The 24,780-nt window shown below is 46.7% G+C and overlaps 1 protein-coding gene across 19 annotated transcripts in view; it reads right to left on the bottom strand.

The window, feature by feature from the left end:
• Positions 1–24,780, bottom strand: part of Clasp1 (cytoplasmic linker associated protein 1) — a 219,367-nt gene that overhangs the window by 27,931 nt on the left and 166,656 nt on the right. For 13 of the 19 annotated variants that reach the window (XM_051147234.1, XM_051147236.1, XM_051147251.1 and 10 more), the window contains 5 exons: positions 21,164–21,242; positions 20,376–20,519; positions 16,373–16,516; positions 15,429–15,535; positions 2,535–2,685 (listed from right to left, as the gene is read on the bottom strand). In XM_051147234.1, the coding sequence (XP_051003191.1) occupies positions 2,535–2,685; positions 15,429–15,535; positions 16,373–16,516; positions 20,376–20,519; positions 21,164–21,242 (625 nt within the window). Of the gene's footprint in view, positions 1–2,534; positions 2,686–11,211; positions 11,329–15,428; positions 15,536–16,372; positions 16,517–18,537; positions 18,640–20,375; positions 20,520–21,163; positions 21,243–24,780 lie in introns of all 19 variants that reach the window. The other 6 variants (XM_051147231.1, XM_051147233.1, XM_051147235.1 and 3 more) reach the window with 1 other exon arrangement.

Below are 24,780 nucleotides of genomic sequence, written 5' to 3'. Positions count from 1 at the left end.
TCCTGCTGACCCACACTGGGCTTGGGTTCGCCTTGGCTACCATGACTAATGCTACTGTAAATGCTGGTCTATAGATACCCACACTTGCAGCTTGGTGGGGACAGTTACGCAACATAGTGAATACATTTAATACTGCACATCTCTGTGCACATACTTCATGAAAGATCTAGAATGCATCTGTCATTGACACATAGAAATAAGAATTTACACTATATTTAATTTGTTTGTTTGTTTGTTTGTTTTTTGAGACAGGGTTTCCCTGTGTAGCCTTGGCTGTCCTAGACTGGCTTATGTAGACCAGGCTGGCCTCGAACTCACAGCGATCCACCTGCCTCTGCCTCCCAAGTGCTGGGATTAAAGGCGTGCGCCACCACCGCCCGGCTACACTATATTTAAGCTACAGAGAATAAATATCCTGCACCCTCACAAAATCAGACCAGCAAGGTGTAGACTGTGCCTTAACAGCAGAGTATTGAGTAGAAGGTAGGAGGGCTACAGTGGAATGTCACTGATGAAGTGTGCTGAGAAACTCATACGGAGGCTGGAGAGATGGCTCAGCAGTTAAGAACATGAAATAATACTGTTCTTTTCTTTTGCTGAGTTCTTTACTTTGAATAAGTTACTAGCAAAGCTGACCATCCCTCTTGTTAAATACAGTCTCAGTGACTGCCAGACAGTCCCATTAATCTCAGAGCACCTGCATTCACCTCTGTATTACAGTCTCTTACAGTCAATGTTATAATGCCTGCAGAAAGTAAGAACCTGGATACCTGGTGCCTGCACTTCTGTAATTGCTCGACCCTAACATTTTCCACACTGTCATTTCTTGTGTGAGCCATCGCCCATCAGCTCTGCTTTATATCTCTGCAGTCTTGGCAAGCTAGGCCTACTTGTGCAGTTTAAGAACACATAGGCTGGCTCTGACTTCCACCTCAGCTTAGCTGAAATGTGTCTGCACTGGTTAGTGTTTGTCCCCCTGATACCAACGGGCACCGCATGGGAAGTGGGAAGCTCGGCTGGGGAACTGCCTCCGTCAGACTGGCCTATGGGCAAGTCTGTAGCTCGGCTGGGGATCTGCCTCCGTCAGACTGGCCTGTGGGCAAGTCTGTAGGGCATTTCCTTGATTAATGATTGATCAAGGGTGCCACCCTGTGACAGACAGTCCTGGGCTGTGTAAGAAAGTCATGGGGCTGGGTGGTGGCGACTCATGCCTTTGATCCCAGCACTCAGGAGGCAGAGACAGGTAGATCTCTAAATTCGAGGCCAGCTTGGTCTACAGAGTGAGTTCTGGGACAGCCAGGGCTTTCACAACCCTGTTTCGGGGGCCGGGCGGGGGGTACGGGGAGGGGGGAGACAAAACTAACAAACAACATAAAAAGAAAGCTTCGGGAAGAATCTAGTAAACAGTGTTCCTCTGTGGTCTCTACTCCAGTTTTTGCTTCCAGTTTCTAGTCCTGACTTTCCTCAATGATTGACTTACATTGTAAAATGAAATAAACCTTTTCCACCCTGTCTTATTTTTGGATTTCTGTTGACGTGAGAAAGCATCATGACCAAAACAACTTGGTGGGAGTGGGAGGTGGGGGGATGGCAACACTCACTCTTTCAATGCCTCTCAAGCCTCTACCCTGGCCTTAGTCATTGACCTAAACTCCTAAAACCACTGGTTTCTAAGTTTGCTTAGTTGAACCATGGGCCCTGCCATGCATCCACATCCATAGTTAAGTCTACTATGTTCTGAACAGGTTACAGCACGCTTGCTGCTCATTTTCTTCTCTTTCTCAGACCAGGTCACATGAGCCTGACTCACAAGCCCAGGAGACTTCTGGCCTCTTTGTTAACTTCTTTTCCTCTAGGGCAGTTGGTCCTCAACCTTCCTAATGCTGTGACCTTTAATACAGTTCCTCGTGTTGTACTTACTTCCGACCGTAAAATTATTTTCGTTGCTACTTCATAACTGTAATTTTGCTACTATTGTGAATTGAAATATAAATATTTGATATGCAGGATGGTCTGTGACACCCCGTCCCCCAAAAGGGTTGTTTGATCTCTAAGCTGAAAACTGCTGCTCTAGGGTCTGCCTTTCTAGAGCTGGGCTCTCAGCCACATTCCAACATACCAAGCTTTCATTCTGTGGACCAGGCTGGCCACGAGCCCAGAGATCTGTCGGCCTCTGTCTCCCAATTGCTGGGACTAAAAGGCGTGCACCACCACCCCACCCCCACGCCCACCACCAAGCTTTTTTGCTGTGGTTCTGGGGATGCAGTCAGGCCCCCACGCTTGTGTGACAAGCACTTTACTAAGCTTCTCTCCAGCCCCAGACTAGTTTAACACATCACAGGAATGAAAACATGTAAAGACAAAGGGACAGAGTAGAGAAGCACTTTTCTGAAATGTCCATCGTAGGCCTCTAAAAATACAATTATTTTAGCACCAGAGCAGAAAACACTGTCATCAGGGAGCTCACTGTGGGAAAGGCTCAAGTTGCTGCTACTAAACTGGCAGATAGTTGTCCACTGGCCCCAAATACTCACGATGTCACAATCCTTCTTGCCATCTCGCTTAATTGGCTCATTTAGATCCTCCTGGCTGCGGAAGCTGAACTTTTCAATGGCTTCTGTAACTCCACGCAAAGAGCTGTAGATTTCTTCAGAGTTCAGGTTCTCGGTGTCATAGTCCAGCATGCTGTCATTTAAAAAAGTGTACTTTTTTGAAAAACAGAGGCATGTACATAAAACCAAGACACAGGCCTAGATGAATTAATAACTTAAAGTAAGATTCATTGTATCTGGGGATTTTGGTTAGTTGGAACAAAAAGGGGACAGCTCTTGTCAGGGCACTGCTACTGGCCACCTTCCATGTCAAGCTGGCCCCAGACATATTACACCAGCACCGAGGAACCAGTGAAAACAAGACCACAAGAATGTAAAAACTCAGGAGTGACATTGGTGACTGAATGCACAAGATAATGAAGGTGGAAAAAGTAACTTTTTTAGCTTGAAGATTTACAAAAGGTAGTTTGGTTGTAACTGGTCTCAAATGTACAAACCCTAGAGGAACAGGCACATGGAAATAAGCTAGAATTACAGAGAGACTTCTGAGGAGTAAAGCAAACCTCTTCACAGGGCCAGGCTATGCACACCAGAATCCAGTTTAGAGAAACAAACAAGGCCTCACTTCAAACCCACCAGCTTGGGATTCTAAGTAAGACCTGCGTTCATTTTGCCCTGGGGTTCCGATTCCCACGTGGTCCAACCTAGTAAGATCTGCCCTCGCCGGGTCCTGGGGCTCCGACTCCCACGTGGTCCAACCCAGGAGCTTGCTGGGATAGTGGATTCTTTTATTAGAGCAGATCGTAAAGAGATGAGGCACCTCCTGGATGAACATCTAAGAACAGTACCTGTTCCCTATGGAAAAGCAATGCCAACTGCCAACCTTTGAGACTCTAATAATAGTAAAGCATGAAGCAGAAGTGCTCTTAAGACAGAAAAAAGGAAAAAGCCAAGCCTCTAGTGTCCTGCGTTTGTCAACAAGTGTTCTTTAGATGCATGAAAAGGGTGCTGCACAGAGAGGATCCTCAGAAAAAAACACCCACACCTCTTCTTACTGAAAAAGTTAAAAAAAAAAAAAAAAAAAAGAGCACAGGGTGGGTAGACAAGAATGAAAGAAAAGCATGGTGGGACAATCAGTAAGGACAGTTTAAAACAAACAAACCACCTTTAGCCTAAACATTGCTTGTTTTAAGAAAGCACTTGGAGAGGGGACAGGAGCTCCACAAGAAGACCAACAGAGCCAACAAATCTGGGCTCAGGGCGGGCCTGCAGAGATGGATGCCCTAAACAAGAACCATGCGTGGAGAGGACCTAGGCCCCCTGCTCAGATGTAGCTGATAGGCAGCTCAGTCTCCACAGGGGTCCCCTAGTAAAGGGAGCAGGGGCTGTACCTGCCATGGACTCTGTTGCCTTCACTTTGATCACTTTTCCCCAGTGGGGTGCCTTACCAGGCCACAGAGGAAGAGGATGCAGGTGTCCTAATGAGACTTGATAGGCTGGGGTCAGCTGGTAGGGGAGGAGGGCTCCCACTCTCTGAGGACTAGGGGAGGGGCATAGGTGGGAACAGGGAGGGAGGGTGGGACCAGGAGGAGATGAGGGAGGAGTTGAGGGAGGGGTCAAAGATTGGGATGTAAAGTGAATAAATTTTTTAAAAATTATTTATTTATTTATTATGTATACAGTGTTCTGCTTGCCAAGTGTGCCTGCACCCCAGAAGAGGGCACCAGATCGCATTGTAAATGTTTGTGAACCACCATGTGGTTTCTGGGAGTTGAACTCAGGACCTTTGGAAGAACAGACAGTGCTCTTAATCTCTGAGCCAGCTCTCCATCCAGCAAGTGAATAAATTTTTAAAAATAAATTTAAATAAAAAAACAAAACAACGGAAAGCATTTGGAGCAGTTTAAGTTCGACTGTCTCCTACAGGTGCTGATATATCAATACTTGTTCCGTAGATGGTGACACTCGTAGGAGGTGTGGCCTTGCTGGAGGAAGTATGTCACTGGGTGTGGGCTTTGATGTAAAAGCCTTGCCTACCTTCCAGTATGCTCTCTGCAGGACCCTTGCTTCTTCTTTCTGCCCCTCCCCCAGGCCCCCTGCTGCTATGCCTCCCTGGCACAAGGGACTCTTACCTTCTGAACTGTAAACTCAAATAACCTTTTTTCTAGACTTTCCCTTGGTCATGGCATTTCATCTTAGCGTCAGAAGAACCCTAACACAGAAGCTGGTACCAGAGACTGGGCTGTGAAGAGCCCGGCCACGCTCTTGTGTGGAATACTTTGGAGATTTGGGCTGCAAGTGATTCATGGTCTCAGAAGAGCCAGCCTAGCAGGAATGCAGGAGACAGTGGTGCTGAGAGCGCTGTGGCCTGCGGAGGGCAGCAGCGGAGGGTAACAGCGTTAGGACTGCGTTAGAGACCTTTCCTGTGATGTTTTGGCAACGAATCTGGCTGCCCTGGACCTACAAACCTGCCTGAGGCTAAATTTAAAAGTAATAGATTAATTTCTTTGGTGGAGGAAATTTCAAGGCAGGATAACACTGAACCTGTAGCATGGTTGTTACTGAAATAGTCTACAAGGAAAATGGACAAGTTGGGCAGAGAGAAATAGAAACTACAGCGTGCAGAGAAAAGAGCACTAAGAGGCTCCATGTTGTGTAGTCAAGATGAGCGCTAGCTAACAGAGGGGCTGTAGGCGGCTCGGGAGACCAGCAGGTAAGGAGAGGCCTACTCTGCACCGGGACAAAGGGAAAGGGATCATCAGGCAAGAGCCCACCTAGCTGAGCTTCTAAGCTGTCAAAGAGAGCCCAAGGAATTTTCGGCTTCTAAAAAGCAAGTGAATTGCACTGCTGTGCTGAGGTTGAGAGGGCTGTCCATGCAGTCCTGCCTTTAGAGGGATGAAGGATGCAAGATGGAGAGGGCCGTAGATTCTTCCTTCGGTTTCAGAGAACCATTGAGGACAGACAACACATGGTGGGGAGTCCCCGGGAGAGGGCAAGAGGCTAGGAGATGCCATTTTGTAAAGCTGTGAAAGTGAAGTCTGTTAACAGTGGAGACCCAAAGATGCTGGAGATGTCAGCATGAGACACCTGCTGTTCACAGAAAGTAGGAGCAGCCTAAGGAAGAGACAGGCAGCCCAGGCAGCAAAGCCAGTGGTGCAGAGCCATCTGAACCTTTTTTTTTTTTTTGGTTTCGAGACAGGGTTTCTCTATGTAGCCTTGACTGTCCTGGACTCACTTTGTAGACTAGGCTGGCCTTGAACTCAGTGATCTGTCTGCCTCTGCCTCCCAAGTGCTGGGATGAAAGCCCCAGACATTGCACATGGAGCTAGAGGGTTCAGCGCTTGCTCCACTGGGTTTCAGTCTTCTTTGGGTCCAGCATCTCCTGACTCTGCCCCATCTCTGCTGCTGGAGTGGTAATGTCTCTTCTGTGCCATTATATATTGGAAAACTGTAAATTGCCTTTTGGTTACAGGGAGTTACAGTTAGGAGATTGCCTAGAGCCTCAGGAGAGACTGTGGGGTTTTCGAGTCTGGGAACTTTTGAAGTGGGACTAAATAAAATTTTGTATCATTATATGCTTATAAGCCTATTGGGGGCCAGCGAGTGGAATTTAGTAGTCTGAATGAGAATGTCCCACATAGGTACTGATATTTGACCATTTTGTTCCCAGGTGGTAGCACTGTTTTGGGGGGTTTAGGAGGTATGTCCTTGTTGAAGGATGTACATCATTGGGGGAGCGGCAGGGGAGAGGTGTAGGGGGCTTTGAGTGTTTATGGTCTCATCCTAGTTTGTTTGCTCTGATTTATGCTTCTATTTTGAAGCTCTCAGCGTCCTGTGACCATGCCTGTCACCTGGCCCTGGCTGCCGCTAAGCCTCCCTGCCAGGATTCCTCTGGAACCATAAGCCCAAATTAATTCTTCTTTCCTCAAGTTCCCTGGTTATGATATTTCATCACAGCAAATGTAATTAACACTGTATTCAAGAAAAGACAGGATGCTGTAAGCTAATTCACTTACAGAAAGTCCTGAGCTAGCTGATGTTCTCAACACTCCAACAGCCCTCGGCTGTACAGAAACAAGAAGCATTGTTAGTTCTTCACAGTGAGAAATGAAGTAACAGGGTGCCCACTGATGATGAGATGGAGTCCTAAGGGCAACACTGCCAAGCCATGCATTGCGCAAGAAAGAAGTACATTTCCTGTAAGTTAAAAACAACCAGAATCTACTAAGCTCCTCCCTCGGAATGTGTCATAGCAGAGGCAGATCTCTGCTCGCTGGCTACAGCAACAGCTCTGAGCTCACTCTCACGGATGGTGGCTACTCACCTAGCTCTACAAACCTGGGCCAGACAGAATCCTTCTTTCCTGATAAATGGAAGAGAGCACGTATCCTAGCCGTATTAGCCAGCTCAGACAACACATGCCAACTCAAAGACTGGCCTTGCACCCAATGAAGAGAGACACGAGCCCGGAACACATGTACAGCTGAAATGCAATGTGCATACCCAAGAGAAGTCAAATTAAAATTTAGACAGAGCAGAACTCAAGGGTTCCAGGCCTTCTGAGTTCACAGGCTGTCCCCAAGGCGACTCTCCAGAAGTGTTGAAAGTGTGACAGGAGGGAGTTCCATGTCCCTTTCCTAGGCACTCTGCAACAGCAGCTTCTCCACAGGAGTGTTTATACATCTGACCAGTACATTATTTTTACAGAGAGACTGAGTATTGTGGCTCAAATAAAAATATATATACAAGATGTAAAAGAATGCCTTAAATACTTTTAATCACAACAACCAAAGATAATAGCATAGCCCATGCAAAAAAAAAAAAAAAAAAAAAAAAAAAAATTGAAAGAGTGATGGATGGACGAGAGGTGGTCTGGAGAACGTTCAGTCTTTAAGGGATGTCACAATATTATTTTCCATGTGTTGCTTCAGAGAATGCTGCCTCTGAAATAAATTCACCCCATGATTTTCAACCCCTTAAAATATTTCATTTCAGTTCAAATGGCTGCACCATCACAATAGCCTCTTGATAAGAAAATAAAGGCTCTGCAGGCTGCTGCTTTCCCTTCTCACTTTCCAGAGAGGCGCCAACTCCAGCTGCCAAGCTGGGGGCAGCGTGCATGTCCACACCCCACGAAGCCATTCCCTGAGGACTGCTTCTTCAAGCGCTCCTCAGAATGAGGCTGAAACCATGAGCTTTTAAGGTGTGAGAGACATCTGCTTTCTAGTGATGGGCATCCTTCCCCTTTTTTGCTTTTTCTATGCTATCTAAGGATTTGCCTTTTTTCAGATCAATACTCTTTAAGCCTTCACTTTTTTTGCGGGGCAGGGGGCTTTTAGAGACAGGTTTTCTCTGTCCTGGACTCACTCTGTAGACGAGGCTGGCCTCAAACTCACAGCAATCTACCTGCCTCTGCCTCCCAGAGTGCTGGGATTACAGGCATACACCATTGCGCCTTCACTTCTTAAGGGAAAAAAAAAAAAAAAAAAAAGAATTTCCCAGGAAGGCTGTCATCAGGAAGTGGATTGGTCAAACAGGCCTAAGTCTCTTTTTAAAAATGATTTCTTTTTGGTATGTATGTGCACATGTGTGGGGGCATGCTCACACAGGTACTCACAGAGGCCAGAGCAGGTGTCAGCTCCTCACAGCTAATGTTATAGGCCTTTGTGAGCCACCTGAGGTAGGTGCTAGGACTGCAACTCTCCCCTACCTCCACCTCTGAGGCCTGAGGAGTGACTCAGGAGGACTGTGAAGGGGCTGGTGGGGTGATCCTGCATGTGACACATGGTACCCCATTTGAACTTGGAGACAACCCCAGGACATAATCTTCTGGGCTAAAGACCTGGCCTTGGTCACCTGCAAATTTTCTGATTAGACTGAGGGGCTTTCTCACATATTAGATTAGGAAGAGTGACTCAGTCAAGCACCAGTCACTAACCTAAGCATGTCCCCTACTGCAGGGCAGTGACTGCCCTGTGGAGAACCAGATGGTAGGTAGGAAGGGACACCACCAGTTCAGGATGCCAAAAAGAAATCAAATGAGGAGAGATGAAGTCTGCTTTCTGGACCTCTCTTTCCTGTCCCTTTGACAGCTGAGAATACCAGGTACAGAGAAAGAGAATAGTTCCGTTAGGAAATCAATAGGGTCTGTTAAGTCTCCTTAACCCTTTTCTCCCTTCCTTCCTTTCTTTCTTTTTTCTAAGATTTATTTACTTATTATATATACAATGTTTCACCTTCATGTGTGCCTGAACACTAGAAGAGGGCACCAGATCTTAGTATAGATGGCTGTGAGCTACCATGTAGTTGCTGGACATTGAACTCAGGACCTTTAGAAGAGCAGCCAGTGCTCCTAACCTCTGAGCCATCTCTCCAGCCTCCTTTAACCTTCTTCTAGTCAGCTTTCTCTCCCTCAGATGCTTACCAAAAGCAACTTATATCTTTCCCCCCACCTCCAATGCTGGGCCTTGAACCAAGGGCCTAGTGCCTGCTAGGTAAACTACTACCAAGCCACAGCACACAGTGTACATATGCCTTACTGTCTAACTAGTGAGTTAGAGCGATGTTACTCTGTGAGCATGGGAATTCTGGAGAGGCATGTCCTCTGGACATCTGGAGGGGTCAATCTCGATGACAAGCTGGAAGATGACTGGAGTGAGGCTCCCTGTGTGGGAGGTCATGAGGGGAGGATGCCGGGGGAGAGTCACTGAAGCAGAGTCACACTGGGTGACAGGGGTAACCTCACAAAACAGTGACAAGTGCAGTTATCATTAAAAACTAGATGCAGGTCTGTGCATCAGCTATCACAGTATCACAGAAAACCACGGCTGCTGTCAATTGTTTTCTAGGTTTGCTTTTTAGATTCTTAAAATCTAGTATCATGCATGCATGCGTGTGTACACATGCGCGTGTGTTTGTGTATCTGTGGGCAGGCATGCACACGCCACAGCTTGAATGTCAAGGTAGGGGACAACTTAGAAGTCAATTTTTGTTTCTACCATATAGGTCCTGAGGTACTGAACTCAGGCTGTCAGGGATGGGTAGCAAATATCTTTATCTTACAAGCTATTTGGTTTTCTTTCTTTTTTTGCTTCGTTTTTTGTTTGTATGTTTTTTTTGGGGGGGGGGTTGTTTTGTTCTTTGATTTTGTTTTTTCAAGACAGGCTTCTCTCTGTAGCCCTGGCTATCCGGGACTCACTTTGTAGACCAGGCTGGTCTTAAACTCACAGAGATTGGCCTGCCTCTGCCGAGTGCTGGGAGTACAGGCGTGAGCCACCATGCTCTGCCTGTCCTCTGGCTTTCTTTTCTTAAAACTCTTTTTTTTTTTTTTTTGGTTTTTCAAGACAGGGTTTCTCTGTGTAGCCTTGGCTGTCGTGGACTTGCTTTGTAAACGAGACTGGCCTCGAATTCTCAGTGATCCTCCTGCCTCTGCCTCCCAAGTGCTGGGATTAAAGGCGTGCGCCACCATGCTCTTTTCTTAAAACTCTTATCCTTTCACACAGTTTGGGTATATACTCTCAGAGGGCATAGTGACATCTGGGCTTCCTGTGTTCTGCCCATGCAACGACAGGCTTCCAGGAAAGGCACACTCTCAGCTTTGGATCTTTAGGACAGTATCCAAGAGATTGGAACAGGCGTCTCAGGGAATATATAGAACTTTCTTGGGATCGCAAACATAACTGTTTTTTAAATTGACAGAAAGACGTGTAACAAGGTCACCCAGATAGCACCAGACAGCTTCACTTCCCACCAGCAGTGGCTGCTTGCTAGGGACAAACAGTGTCCTGTCTGAAAATAGGGCATCTTTCCTAATTAATGCATTTCTTTGTTTGGCAGTGCTAGAGGCTGAACCCAGGGTCTCACACAGGTAAGAAGCTCTGAAAACTGTAGCTTCAGCCCTTGGTAGAGCATTTTTAGGGAGAGGGGACCATGAAGTTACCTAGCCTGGGGCTAGGTTGTTATTTTGGTTTTTGTTTATTGACTTAAGCTAGGATTATCCGGGAAGAGGAACCTCAATTGAGAAAATGTTTCCATCACGTTGCTTGATGAAGGACATTTTCTTGATGAAGGACTGGTGTGCGAGGGCTCCTGCCCTGGCTTCTCACAAAGATGGACTACAGTCTGTAAGTGGAAACAAAGCCTTTCCTCACCCAGCTGCTTTGGTCATGGTGGTTTATCACTGTAGTACAAAGCAAGCTAAGATACCACCTCTTAGGGCTTGCTGTCTGGTTGCCGTCAAACAGTATATAAAGAAAGTAGGACTGTTGTACATTTGCAACAGTGACAGCGCACAGGGCTTACCTGACCCTTAGCAGAGTTCTTTGGCACCTGGGGCTCACATTAAGGAAGCTGAACCCACCACTGCCCACCTGGACATCATGATGTGCCCTGAAGCTATGCTAGGACAAACAGCCCCTGAGAGAAACGGTGACAAATCTGGTTGGGTAGTTAAAGAGTCATTGTCCCTGAGACAGAGCAGTGGCCTGGCTCCAGAGCCTGTTCCTGCTCACACGTCTTTCCCATATCCCATTCCTGCACGTCTAAATGGAAGCAGGAGTCATGCCAGAGAAGCTCAGAGGCTTTCCAAAAGACCCAGGGCAACCTTGGAAACACAATAATATTGTGACATCCTGAACAAATTTAACAGGTAGCATGTTACCTGGGAGAGTAAGAGCGCCTGAGAGTCTTGTGGGAGGGAGCGGTGGGAATGGAGTTAGGCTGAGAAAAGGAAGGTGGGGGCTTCGATAGCCCATCGGCACTCCAACCCCACAACCGACTGCAGTGATCAGAAGAGGAAAATCAGAGAGAGAAAAACATAGACGCAAAGGGGAGGGGAGGAGAGGAAGACCTCTGTCCGAGTGTCTTCAGGACTCGTCTTTCCTGACAAAGTCTCTATTTTATTTTAAAGATTTAATTATTATTATATATGCAATGCTCTGCCTGCATGTACACCTGCATACCAGAAGAGGGCATCAGATCACATTATAGATGGTTGTGAGCCACCATGTGGTTGCTGGGAATTGAACTCAGGACCTCTGGAAGAGCAGTACGTGTTCTTAACCACTGAGCCATCTCTCCAGCCCACAAAGTCTCATTCAAATTAGCTGGAGCAAAATTTGGTACTTCCTACACAGAGGGGTTGGGGTAAAAGAACAGGTTCATTTTACAGTTTGCTCCGGAGGTAAGACTGGTTTTATCTTTTTCTTTCCCAACCATGAGCTAAGCCGACTGCACTAAGAGTCAACTGAGATCCCAAGTGTAGCTGTGTACATACCTGTGAGAGAGCGTCCCTGCCTGCCTGGGCTAGAAGCACTTAGAGAAACTGAGATGCTCAGGTTACCCTTAGTGGTTATCTCAGACACGACCAGAAGTGGCGCTCTCGAGACTTAATTCAAGTGGGACAGAAGCAGGGAGGCCCTCCCAGACCACACTCTATAGTGACTGGGCACTCCAGGGATAGACAGTGCTCCTGAGCTGGGGATCTTGTGAGAGTTCAGAGGACAGAGTGCCACTGGAGGGTGGGTAGCCGGGGGCAGTAAGTCTCAGCTGACAGCGTGGAGGAGGAAATGAAATGGCATTCCTCTGCTTCTCTCTCTCTCATAGGAAACTCAAATGCATCTGGAAACTCAGGTATCTAATTGCCTGGTACCTGGCCTGGGCGTGCAGAGGCCCCGAGGGAAAGTTCTAACTACTGCTTCAAGTCCAGAGGATGGAGCGAGAACACAGGATGGAGCCCATAGCATCCTGCCTCCTGCAGCACAGCTTATACACGCATGACTGTATGGAGGTCAGAGGGCAAGCTCAGGGGGCAACCACACTCAAGTGCCTTCTTTATTTCTTTCCTTTTTTCTTTTTCTTTTTTTAATATTAGATACCCCCAAGCCTGGAACTTCATCAAGTAGGTTAGGTAGGTTAGCCTGAATGTACGTTCTGGGAATGAATTTGTCTTCACCTGTCATCTCATTATTGCTGGGAATACAAGTGCACTCCACTGTGCCTAGCCTTTAAAAAGAAAATTAAATGGGTTCTGAGGATTGAACTCCAGTCCCCATGATTGCAAGGCAAGTGGTTTACCCACTGAGCCATCACCACCTTCAATGCCACCAGCACAGCTGTCGCAGCAGCTGTCACTAGGTGTTAGCGTCCCTGAGGAGGGTCACAGAACCCATTCTGTGGGAAAATATAGCCTGGAGATGAGGGGTCATTGCGGTGCAGGGTCTAAAGTCCTTTTTCAAGCCATAGTCGGGGCTGGGGTTGGCACAGGGGGAACAGAGGCGTTACAGGAGCACGTGGGCTGGGCTTGCTATGAACCCTTGCCACAGTCTACAGAAGCTATGCCACTCAGCCAGGAGAAATGCAAGCGCCATCTGTAGGGCAGCCTTGCCAGGGCACGCAGAGGTGACCGTGTATTCCACTCTGCTCTAGGACATGCTCAGCAGGCGCACATACCAGATTGGAGCAAAAGGCCGGACACTTGAAACTCCAACTCCTTCTCTACCACAAAGTCATAATGGGTAAAAGGAGCATTTGCTAGACGGTGATGAAACACACTTCATAATCTGTGCCCACACATCACATCATACTTGTTCATTAGCTGGGAAGAGCTGGCAACCATCCCTCTCCCACACGCTAATCAGGAATCAAAGCCTTAGCCTGTAGGCATCTCTGATACTACTGGGTCGATGAACTTTCTCACCAGGGAAATCTAAAGCTACCATCAAATTAGACCATTGCCACTTTTAAACAGTCCCTTATCACCATGATCAAATCACAGAACTTTTGAACTAACGAGGAAAAAAAAAAAAGTCCTAGTTCACCGTGAAGCTCAGAATGAGAAGAACAAACAGCTGGTCTTATTTTTCTCCCTTCAGAATAATAAAAGGTAACAGTCAAGATGATGCTTTAAGGGCACCGCGGAGAAACACAGTGGAGGCTTCACTGTGTGCTTATGGCCCCGAGAGCTGTGGCACACTACTCAACCCTCGCGCTTACTCTAGAACAACACTAACTAATTCCCTAACGATTTGGCCCCCCCAAAAAATGTTCTGGCCACAGCCAGAACTTCTGATATTGAAAATGAATCTCTTAATTTCTTTCACCTAAGAGTTAAAAAGGCTATGGTTAAGAGTTAATGGAAAATTTTATTGTCCACAATTTTGGTTGTGAGCCTCGCCTTTAACAGCTAAGCCATCTTTCCAGCCTATTAGCGGACATTTTTAATGATTTGGAGATCAAGTTCTTTGATGGAATTTACTAGCACACTCACCCAATTTTTTTTTTAAACCAAGGCATTAAAAAGAAATAATAAATACTTAATTTGAAGTATAATCTTTTCTTATTACCTAATAATGCAATAGCTAATTTATAGAGAATGTGCATCTTCTATAAGGTTTTCACTGTCTGTACTGGACCCTGGCCACTCAGGATAAGCCGTGTACTTGAGAGATCTTAGCACTCAGTCACACTGTGGGAAGGGCAGACACGCTTTCATCAGTTTCTGGTCACGAAAGTCTAATTCTAAAAATGTGCTTTAATCCTGACAACACAGATCGGATCTGGAGATGTAACATCAGACTTGGTATTGAAGACCAAGTATTGATCGGACAGTACAGATATTACAGCACATACAAAGTAATACGAAAACAGCATGGTGCAGTGACAGTTTATAGAACACACGCTTTCCCCAGGAGGAAATACAGATTTCCTTTGTTCTGTGACACTGATAGTATAACTGGGGCCTGACGAGGACTCTAGTGGTAAGAAAGGACTTCATAAAAAGTGACGTTTAAAAGCACTAGTGTGCCTCACTTTGTCTCACATGCCTGTAACCCCAGCAGTGGCAAAGTAGTAGCACAGGATCAAGGCTATCTCCTGCTACATAGTCTGAGTCAGCCTGGGCTAAATGAGACCCTGTCTCAAAATGAAAACCAAAACAAAGGGCAAAAACAAAAATTTGGACTTATTTTCAGCAGATGGAAACCTTTATCAGGAAAACGTCCATTTGGAATATTCTCTGTGCATTTTAACTTTTTGACTGCCTTTAGGACAAAAGTCTCTTAGATTCTCATAGCCCAAAGACCTTGACTTCTCATAATAAAATACAGCACTGTGGCCCTTGCTGGTCCATGATATTTGTGGCTCCATAGTGCCAGCACACCCTGAGGGGCCAGGTAATGCGAACCCATGTGAAGGAGTCATCAAAGTCTCTGCAGACTTCTAACAATCTTGAGGCAGAGCACTCTCTCCACTGTTGGGCATGGTGGCGTTATGACTGCCATCTCAGCAGCCTGGAAGCTGAGGCAAGATACATACAGAATGTTCCAGGCCAACCAGGACTACATAGCAGACCCTATCTCAAAAAGAAGAAGTTAGGCCCCACACTCTACAAGGCCACTGTGCATGGTTCTTACAGGAGTGTGCACATACTAAACCCTGTGATGCCCAGGTCCCCAGCCACTGTCTTTCAGATCAGCATCTGCTTTACACAGGCAGGCAGGCAGGCCTGCAGTGGCCCCTGACTGGAAAACTAGCCAAGGCTTAGTGTAGACTCTAAAGGGTTTATAGACAATATATAAACACCATTAGGGCTCACCATGTCTTAGAGAACAGCTGAAGACTTCCCTCAGGAGTTCATGTGACCCTCAGTTTCAAAATCTATGAGGGCTCAGTGTTGAGAGCTGGCAGAACTACAGAGAACATGGAGTATGGATGACTCACTGTAGCAAAGGAGTTAACAGCCAAAGACCACAGTTACAAGTAGAGGGAGGACTGGAACCCACGCCCCTGACTCCTAGCACTGTTATCAAGCTTAAGTCTACACCAGGCTGTACAAAAATGGGGCACTTTCATTTTTTCACCTCTGTGGAATGAGCTTACCTTGGAGATAGTCCCCCATGGGAACAGTTGGTGGGTGAGGTCAGGGGGCTGGTCCTGCTGCTGGGGTGTCGGGAAGGCGTCCGGCCAATTGTATTGCTTGGAGATCCCTGGGGGGAAAGGAGTATAGGCACCATTATCCAAGGGTTTTCCAGGAAGTGCAAGCCCTTGTCCCTTTGTTTCTTAACCCTCCTGGAGATGGGTGGGGTCTGCCCACAATGACAATGCTCCTGTGCCCCCAAGTTATGAGCTTGGCTGGATAACTGCTCTGTGGGAACTCCTAGAGCTTAATGGCCACTGCCAGCTTGTGGTGGCGGATACTGACTGCTAATGTGACAAGATTCAGAATTACTGGACCAGACTGAGAGGCATTCAAGGCTGGATCAATTAATGTGAAGATCTCCTGAGTTCTGGCAGTGTCACCCCATGGGCTGGAGTGTCAGACTGAATAAGAGAGCAAGCTGACCACCAGTGAGCGAGCTACTTTCTCCATTTCTCAGCTGCAGATGCTGTGTGACCCGAGCTACTCCACACTGCTGCGGCTTTGCCCTCCTGTTATGACTGACCCACCCTGAAGCTGTGAGCTAAAACAGATCCTCTTCAGTTCTTCTTGTCCGCGCAATGAAAAAAGGCACTAATATAGCTATGCTAGAGCAATATACACATTTACACATTTCCATCATTATAGATTCAAAGAATGAATGAATACTGTAACAACTTAGTAAATATTTAAGCGACTCCACAACCTTACCCTAGGAAAAAGGCCACTTGTGAATACCAAGCCCATTTACTTGCAGAGCGTATGGCAAGATCAGAAAGAACCCCCAACCTCTGTAGGCTCACAGGCTATTAAGAGAGAACAAAGAGGCTGGCTGTCCATCTTCCTGGCAGCTAGGTGAGGGTCACTTGGAGGTCATGACCAAACCACCAGGAGGGAGGGCACTTACCACACCAGTGTTACTGGAGTTCTTGAGGTGGTTATGCAGGAGTTTGGTGGCACCATCCTGGAATGTTTTTGGCAAGGCACCAAGTAACATGGTAAATTCAGGGGTGTTCAATTCAAACAGAGAGATGAGCACAATCTGTGCTGCCTGGAAAAAGAAGCCAAGGCTAAGATGTCCGCACATCACATTAACAGACTGGCACTCGTACTGTTTCAGAAGGAGAACGTTTTTGTATAATTGAAACCTAGAGAAAATGACATCACCCTGGGCAGAGGAAGTTGCCAGACAAACCAGTGCTGGGTTTATACCCCACTGCTTGACTAAGAAACTAGACATTTTTGTTTGTTTGTTTGTTTTTATTTTTCGAGACAGAGTTTCTCTGCATACCCCTGGCTGCCCTGGACTCGCTTTGTAGACCAGGCTGGCCTCAAACTTATAGCTATCCACCTGCCTCTGCCTCCCTGAGTGCTGGGATTACAGTCGTGCGCCACTGCGCCCAGCTTGGCTGGAGTACTACTGCCACATGCGAGAAACATCACTGCTGGTTGAACTATGCTAAAACATACTTTCCTGATTTAAGCTTCAACTAAACCAATCTGCTTAACAACAGACGAAGGCACTCACTGTTAGGTGGTTTGTCTAACAAAACTGACTGCAAAGAGCGTGCAAATGAACTTCTACTGCTAAATCCTGTCATTGGATGTTAGGAAAACCCCACACACATGCAGAAAAATCACATGGTGAGGCAGGAGCCTGGAACTTCAGTGAGAGAAAACACAAGCATGCTGTCACCGCAACAAGAAGTGTGAACACTCAGGTTTGATGTGTACAAAATGGCCCCTGGAAACTGTAAAATCCTAAAAACCATATAAATTCTCACTCTTCATTTTGGAGACAGAGCCTCAGGTTGGTCCTGAGCTTGTTATATGTAAAAAAGAATCTTTAAGAACGGGAGGCCTGTAGCCCTACAATGTCCAAACTCTTGCCTATTTAATATGAATTATACTTATCTGAGGGAAGGAAGTGCACAATAAGACCTTTAAACTCTAACTTACTACCTTTTCCTCAAATAATCACAATGCTAAAATTAAAATACACACATACTAAATGAGTGAGTGAGTGAGTGAGTTCTCACGTCACTTATCTGGTCACTGACTTGGTTAGCCTGGCTGGCTGATGAGCTCTGGGGACTTGCTGTGCATGTGCTGCCATACCTGGCTTTTTCACATGGGTGCTGAGGATTTGAACTCAGGCCCTCACGTTTGCATAGCAAGGATTTTGCCCACTGAACCATCTCCCCAGCCCATTGCTAACTTTTTCTAATAGAAAAATACGGATGTTATTAAGGTCTGGGCAATTTAAAGGTCAAGTGGAATGTTAAGACTGATTCTCATTTGCTCCCCTCTAGTAGACTTTGCGGGGAGGTAAAAGTTTCTTCAAATCTCACTGTCCGTTGAGAACTCCTAGGGCCATCATGTGCCTGGTACCTGGGCACCCTACAGAACAAAGAGCGCCTTCCAAGCAGGCAGGACATAAATTAGACCTTGACAGATGTTTCTGTGTTGATATTACTCAGCTGTAAAAACTTCTGATGTGGGGAGAGGGAAGGACACAGTTTTCTCATTTACTGAGAACAGTAAAACTGCTTTACAAAGCTACTGAAGACAAGGCATTATGAAAATTTCTCTCTCTCTCTCTCTCTCTCTCTCTCTTTCTCTCTCTCTCTCTCTCTCTCTCTCTCTCTCTGTGTGTGTGTGTGTGTGTGTGTGTGTGTGTGTGTGTGTGTGTGTGTTTGTATTTTTTCTCATGTGCTGCCCACTCTGTTTTCTGGATAGCATCACTCAGAGGGCTGGAGCTTGCCAAGCAGGCTAGGTTGGCTAGCTCCGTGTGTACAGCTCAGGAGAAGGTGGCCTCCTAAGCCCTGGATATTTGTAATTGTATCTTTCTCCCCTTGCTATTCTGTTAAATATGGTAGCGAGCTACAGTTGGAAACCATTTCACTGGGAAGGTGGTTAATCACAACACCAACAGCAACACCAACAGGCACACAGGGACACAAGCCATTATATTAATGGAAATTCTCAGTGGCCTCCCCAGGGTGACCTTGCATGGACAACGTAAAGGAGGGCAGAGGGTGTGCTTGGAATTAGTCCATGGGCTCAGTCTACCTGTTTACAACCTTCTTCCAAGTTTCCTTCTCCAGGCCCAGAGCAGGTGGGAACTGACCTACTAGAGACATCTTCCCCTGCTCGACTACGCTGATGCTGGGACTGGTGAGCAGAAGAGGGGAGGGTGCATTAGGCTAAGAGAGAGGCAAGCATCAGCAAGGCCGAGGCCCCTGAGCCAGGAGTTGGGGCAGTTGAGACCTCAGCACCAGAGCTTTGCTGGGTTCCTGACTTAATCACCATCTTTCCTGGGAGGAGGTGCACTCTTGCCTCCTGTGTCACGAAGGGCAATCAGAAACCACAGGGAGACGTGAGACACAGCAGTGGTGAAGTTCGCCATCAACGCTTCCTTAGTTTTTAGGTTAGGCAACAGAGACCCCAACTGAGAAACGGCCCTTCAGGGAAATGTCTGAACTTTATCCTGGAGGGGTGCAGCAGCTGGAGTCCACTCATAAGGCTCCACAGCAATTCTGACTGCCCATCCAGATGTGATCTTCCAGCTGGGAGGTGGAGGAAGGGGCCTGGATGGCAGAGGGACGAACCCTTTGGGAAGCTGTCAAAGCGAGTGCACACCAGAAGTATCCATTTTTGCTACAGTGGCTGGTTTTTATTTGTTGGTTTAAAGAATTATTAGTTTATTATTTATACAGTATTTTGCCTGCTGTGAGCATTCAGGCAGAAGAGGGCACCAGATCTCATTGTAGATGGTTGTGAACCACCATGTGGTTGCTGGGAATTGAACTCAGGACCTTTGGAAGAACAGCCAGTGCTCTTCACCTCTGAGCCACCTCTCTAGCCCCCTAGTGCCTGGTTTTCCCCATGGGTTCTGGAGATGGTCCTTGTGCTTCTGAAGCAAGCATTCTATTGAATGATGCAACCAGCTCACAAAGCTTTTCTATGAAACAAAGGCAACAGCAGCCATGTGCCACATGTGAAACTCCAGCAGAGGCTGTAACGATGGCAGGAAGAGAAAGGAAACAGCTACAGCAACGATACACGACTCACTGGAGTTTGTGGGCAGTTCTATGTCCTGCATGTGTCAATGAATACTTTACATTTCTGTGACGTGGACTAAGAGAACGGCGGCCTGTGCTGTACTGTTGCATGCCTCTCTAGGTGGCGGTTTTGGAAGAAAGTAGCTGTGAACTACTAAAGCAATTAAAAAAAAAAAAGACTTGGTGTTAGATGTCAAAAAAAAAAAAAAAAAAAAAAAGTCAGAATTGTAAGTCAGTGAAGCGTCTGCTGTCCACGGAGGGGGCCTGCATGCAGATGAGCAGCGTGGTGTAAGCATGGTGGCTCATGTCCATCAGGCCTGAGAGGAAGGAGCAGCAGTCCCTGAAGCCCATTGGTCAGCCAACCTGCTTGAGTTGACGAGCTTCAGACTAAAAATTAAGGTGGAGAGAGACAGAGGACGATACCTGTGGTTGGCCTGTGGCCGCACACAGCACAACATATGTGCATGGATGCACGCTGGTGATTTGAGTTCTACCTGAACCCCACTTTACTTCCCAAATCAAAGAGGGTATACCTTTGGGTGGATTTGGTTCTCTCTGAAGTCAGGAGTCTGTTGGGTCTTAGCAAACGTTTCACTCCCAGGTACCTTTGCAGCTAACGAGCCCCAGATCTGCCCCTCCCTCATCAGACATCACGAGTGGACACATAACTCCAAGAGCTTTGTCATCACAAAGGTTGGTCCATCAGACTAGAGATGGGCAGAGCAGGGCAGAGGGGCAGTGGCGGCAAGGCCTCGGTGACACAGGTAGGTGGGTGTGGGGCGGTGTGCATCTACCTATGCAAGCCCAGGAAGAGCCTGCAGCCTTGCTTCAGCTCTGCGAACGCACCTTTCTCACGTCTGAACTCTTTGGTTCTGTAGTCCACGTTATGATTCGAGAAACAGCAAGTCTTGTTTCGCTGGAGTTTACAAAATCCGTGGGGTCCATTTGTCGGGCCAGAGACTCGATGTATTTCAGGATTGCGACTTTGACCTGAGAGGGCAATGGTTGTAAATGTGAGGTGCAGCCCTTTGCCCCGCCCCGTTAAGTTCATGCATGGAATGACAAGCCTCCTCTATATCCACACCCTGAGATTCTGAAAGAGTAGGTTCTCACTGGCCAGGAGGCCAAGCTCAGTTCCGCAGCCAGTTCTGTGAAACATTCTGGGCAGGGTCCCTCAGGACTCCCATTCCTCAGCTCATCCTCTGCCCCAGTTTCTCCATTGGTTTTTGATCACAGGAGGAAAGAGCTACTACCTATGAGCACCATCCTAGAGTGTCAAGGAAAGTCAGTGGCCAGGGACTGGACTGCATGTGGGCACACACAGCGTCCTTCCTCTGTATTATACCATGACTGAGCTGTCTGGTCCTTAAAGGTGTGACTTCCTACCCATCTTAGAGAATGTTACCATAAAATATTCTAACCGAGCAGGGCATGGTTTTGGCATGCTCAAAGTGTCAGGTATCTGCCTACCCAAGGAGCTAGCCCTTCGGGACCAGGAGAAACGAGAACATGCCACAGAGCACTGAGCAGAGATGCTGCTAGTCACTTCAGTCTCTGACTGAGGCACACGGGGAAAGGGAGCTAGAAGAGTAACTCGGAGTGGGAGGTGCTAAACCGCAGGGACAGACACTGACCTTGAGGTTTGGAGTTTGAGTCTGATCCACAATGAATCTCATCAGAATGTTGAATTGTTGATCAAATGGAAAGGAGTCCCTGGGATAAAAACAAAAGCAAGTCTTTATTTTTAAAGAAATTTATTCCAAAAAAAAAAAAAAAAATTACAGAAAAGGAACATTAAAATATACATAGCATCCTGCTGTTGATTAATATATACAAAAGTACATTCATGTTTTTATGAATCGTTCTTTTCAGTTTATATTATTAAATTAATATTTCTATATAGAAAACTTGGTGAAAGGAACATAGGTCACTTCGAGTAGCTACTTTAAACCTGAAGACTAGACAGAGGATGCCAGGAAGCCTTCTGCCTCCTCCCCTCCTTTCTGAACACGGCTTATTGGAGAACTGCTGACTCGCAGACGCCATCTTTCCATCTGCCCTAGGCTGGGCACAGCTCGCTCTGTGGAAGCTCAGCAGGCATGCCCCTGGTCCTGTATGTGCAAGTGCCCCTCCTGCAGTCACCACAGAAGCATGCCCGTGTGATGCTCAGTGCTGGGGAATTCTCTACCCAGCTAGGGCTCACACGGATGCGTCGGGTCCAAGGAGCCCCTTTCTTGCCTCAAGCCTGTGACTAAGCCCACGCCTCACAGTCACTGTGCATTCTGATCCAACCAAGTGATCGTGGGGGCTTCTGGCTAGGAAATGCCAATCCTTTCCCAAGGTGTGGCAATCACCTACCACTGCTAGTTGAAAACTGCATAATGGGGCGGTAATGAGCTATAACATCTTCATCGCAGCTGAGTGATGAGACTGTTCCTCCTGGCCTCCCTACACAGGTATGGGACAGTGACAAGGGATGCAAGTTTGACTCCTACACAGGACAAATGCTGTCAAGTGTTCCAAGACTGACATGGAGATCAGAAGAAATGGTGCGAGAGAAGTGCAAAGGGGAACCTACCACGAGCCAGCGTCTTAAACATAATTGGAAAAAGCAAACTTAAGGCAAGTGGCAGGGCACCTGAAGCCTTGGAATTCCCCTGGCCCGCAAAGTAATCAAACTGGCTCATGGGAATCCTTATTTTTCACATCTATTTATATGCTGGGAGCTACAGAGGGTCACTTCTGGCACAGTACACCTTAGGGTCTCTACTTAAGTGTCAACAAGCCCCAGACAAAAGCCTTTCCTGCTTCTGCACCCAGCAGGAAATGCCTGTTGTCAGGCACAGTTAGAGGGAAGGAAGGCAGGGCAGATCCCAAGAGGGGAGCGAGCTGCTCACAGTGGATAATCACTGATAAGCTTCACAGTGTCCTCTGGTACCGGAGCCAGGACAGCTTTCCAACAGTTTCTGCTTCTTTGCCATCTGCTTGGCTTCAGATTAGAACTCTTACATCAGGAAAAGGAGCTGACAAAAGATCACAATCCTACTTTCCTCCCAAAGTGTGTGTCTGTGTGTGTAGAAGGGGCTGTGGTGGGGAGGAGGAAGGAAACTCACTGCACAACAGCCAACTTATCCCTTAATCGCCAAAATTTAGGAATATAATCTTAATATTCCCACTATTCAAAAATTTTTAACGAATCTTTCACTTATAAATTCACCTGAGTTAGCTGGGCATGGTGGCACTCACCTGTAATCCCAGCTCTCAGCGAGGCAGAGGCAGGTGGATCTCTATGAGTTCGAGGCCAGCCTGGTCTACAAAGCGAGTCTAGGACAGCCAAGGCTACACAGGGAAACTCCGTGTCAAAAAAAAAAAAAAAAAAAAAAAAACCAGACAAACAAACAAACAAACAAAACCCATAAAACCAAAGGCCAAAACAAAATAAAAACAAAAACAAAAAAAAACAAAACCAAACAAGAAAGCAAGAAATAGAAATTCACCTAAGTTGAGAGACCCTTGGGTTAAATCTGACTCACACATATGTTATTTGGTCTTTACGGTGTCAAAAACACATATTTAAATATGTTGCCCAAATCTATGCTTTTGACCTTTTATAAAGTCTGTGGACACTGGATCCATGTTTTAGTAAGGGCACAAGAGGTGACAGCTGTCAGTGTGTCACTCACTCTCCTTCCTACCTGCATGGTTGTTTGTACAGCTGTATCAGAGCAGACCACCCACGTCAATCCCGGCCAATCCTTTGTAAGGCCTACTGGCACTGGTTTACAGTACTGGTCCCCAGCTCTGCTAAAATGAATCATCCAGTGGAAGAAAAAACTGGAAGCCGTATCAAAATGTATGCTACTCTTAGTTCTTCCAAAATCACTAGAAAATCTGTGCAAATTGCACAGGAAAGCAGGCTAAGAAGTCCACTGCTGTCAGAGTGTAGAGTCACAAATCCCTTGTGGCAGCTGGTTACGTAGCAGCGGCAAGCATGGGCGCACTGGCGGGATGACACATGCTAACCGAGCAAGAAGGTGCAGGTGGCCAGGGACACAAACCTATAGGGCAAGCCTGGAATCATGTGACAGACAAATGAATTGAAGGCCAGAAATTCTGGCACCAATATCAATTGTGACCTTAGGCAAGTCAGGGCAGCTGTTTCTCACTGATAAAAACCCGTGTTACCTCTGAGCTCCTTTGCTGTGAAAATCCCATGATTTTCCCAGGATAGACTTGGGGTGTATCCTAGTTTGTGGCAGTTTGGTTCTAGGAAAGTTAGTGCCTAGTTACGACTTCCGAGTGCCCGGGAGTCACTTGCTTGTTCTTCTCAAAGATCCTCTACCTTCTACCAAACCAGTGAGATCACTACAAGTGTCTTCTGAGATGGACTGTTCACTTCTGGTCCAGACATGCTAAGGCCTTTCAGTTGCATAGCTTGTGCGCGCACGCGTGCACACACACACACACACACACACACACACACACGTACACAAAGAGCACGTGGAGACCAGATGTCAATATTAGGTGCCTTCATCTATCACTTGCCACCTAATATTTTGAGACGGGGTCTCTCACTGAACCAGGAGCTCATTATTTGGTTAGACTGACTGATCAATGAGTCCCCGCATCCTGCTGTCCCCACTTCCCCAGTGCACAAAGGGCGTTAGCATCTAAACTCAGGTCCTCATGCATGCATCGCACTTTACCAACTGAGCCACCTCTTTAGGCCCAGAACTGTCAATTTAGACAGTTTATGGGCAACAAGATATCTATATCATATATTGCTAAATTTCTGAGGCAAATTACAAAAAAAATTATGAGGTATTAAAATATAAGAACTTTAGAAGATATAAACAAATATTCTAAATAACCTAAATATTTTATAAAAAGGGAAAAAGTTCTATATATTTCACAGGCACTCATAAAGTGTTGGCAACTTAAAGATAACACAGGCAACGCTATCTCCTAGACTGTTGAGACATGTCAACCAGAATTTGGGAACTAGCAAGGGAGGACTGAGTAAATGCTAAACCATACACCAGACAGTGGTGGCGCACGCCTTTGATCCCAGCACTCAAGGAGGTAGAGGCAGGTGAATTGCCATGAGTTTGAGGCCAGCCTGGTCTACAAGCCGAGCCCAGGCCAGCCTAGTGTACACAGAGAAACCCTGTCTTGAACTCCTTGCCCCCGCAAACCAACCAAACAAAAAAACTCAAGAAACTAAAGACTAAAACCATGGCCAAGACCCCAG

This window comes from Acomys russatus, chromosome 6, assembly GCF_903995435.1.
Source record: "Acomys russatus chromosome 6, mAcoRus1.1, whole genome shotgun sequence".
NCBI lineage: Eukaryota > Metazoa > Chordata > Mammalia > Rodentia > Muridae > Acomys > Acomys russatus.
This window is presented reverse-complemented; position numbering and strand designations above follow the sequence as displayed.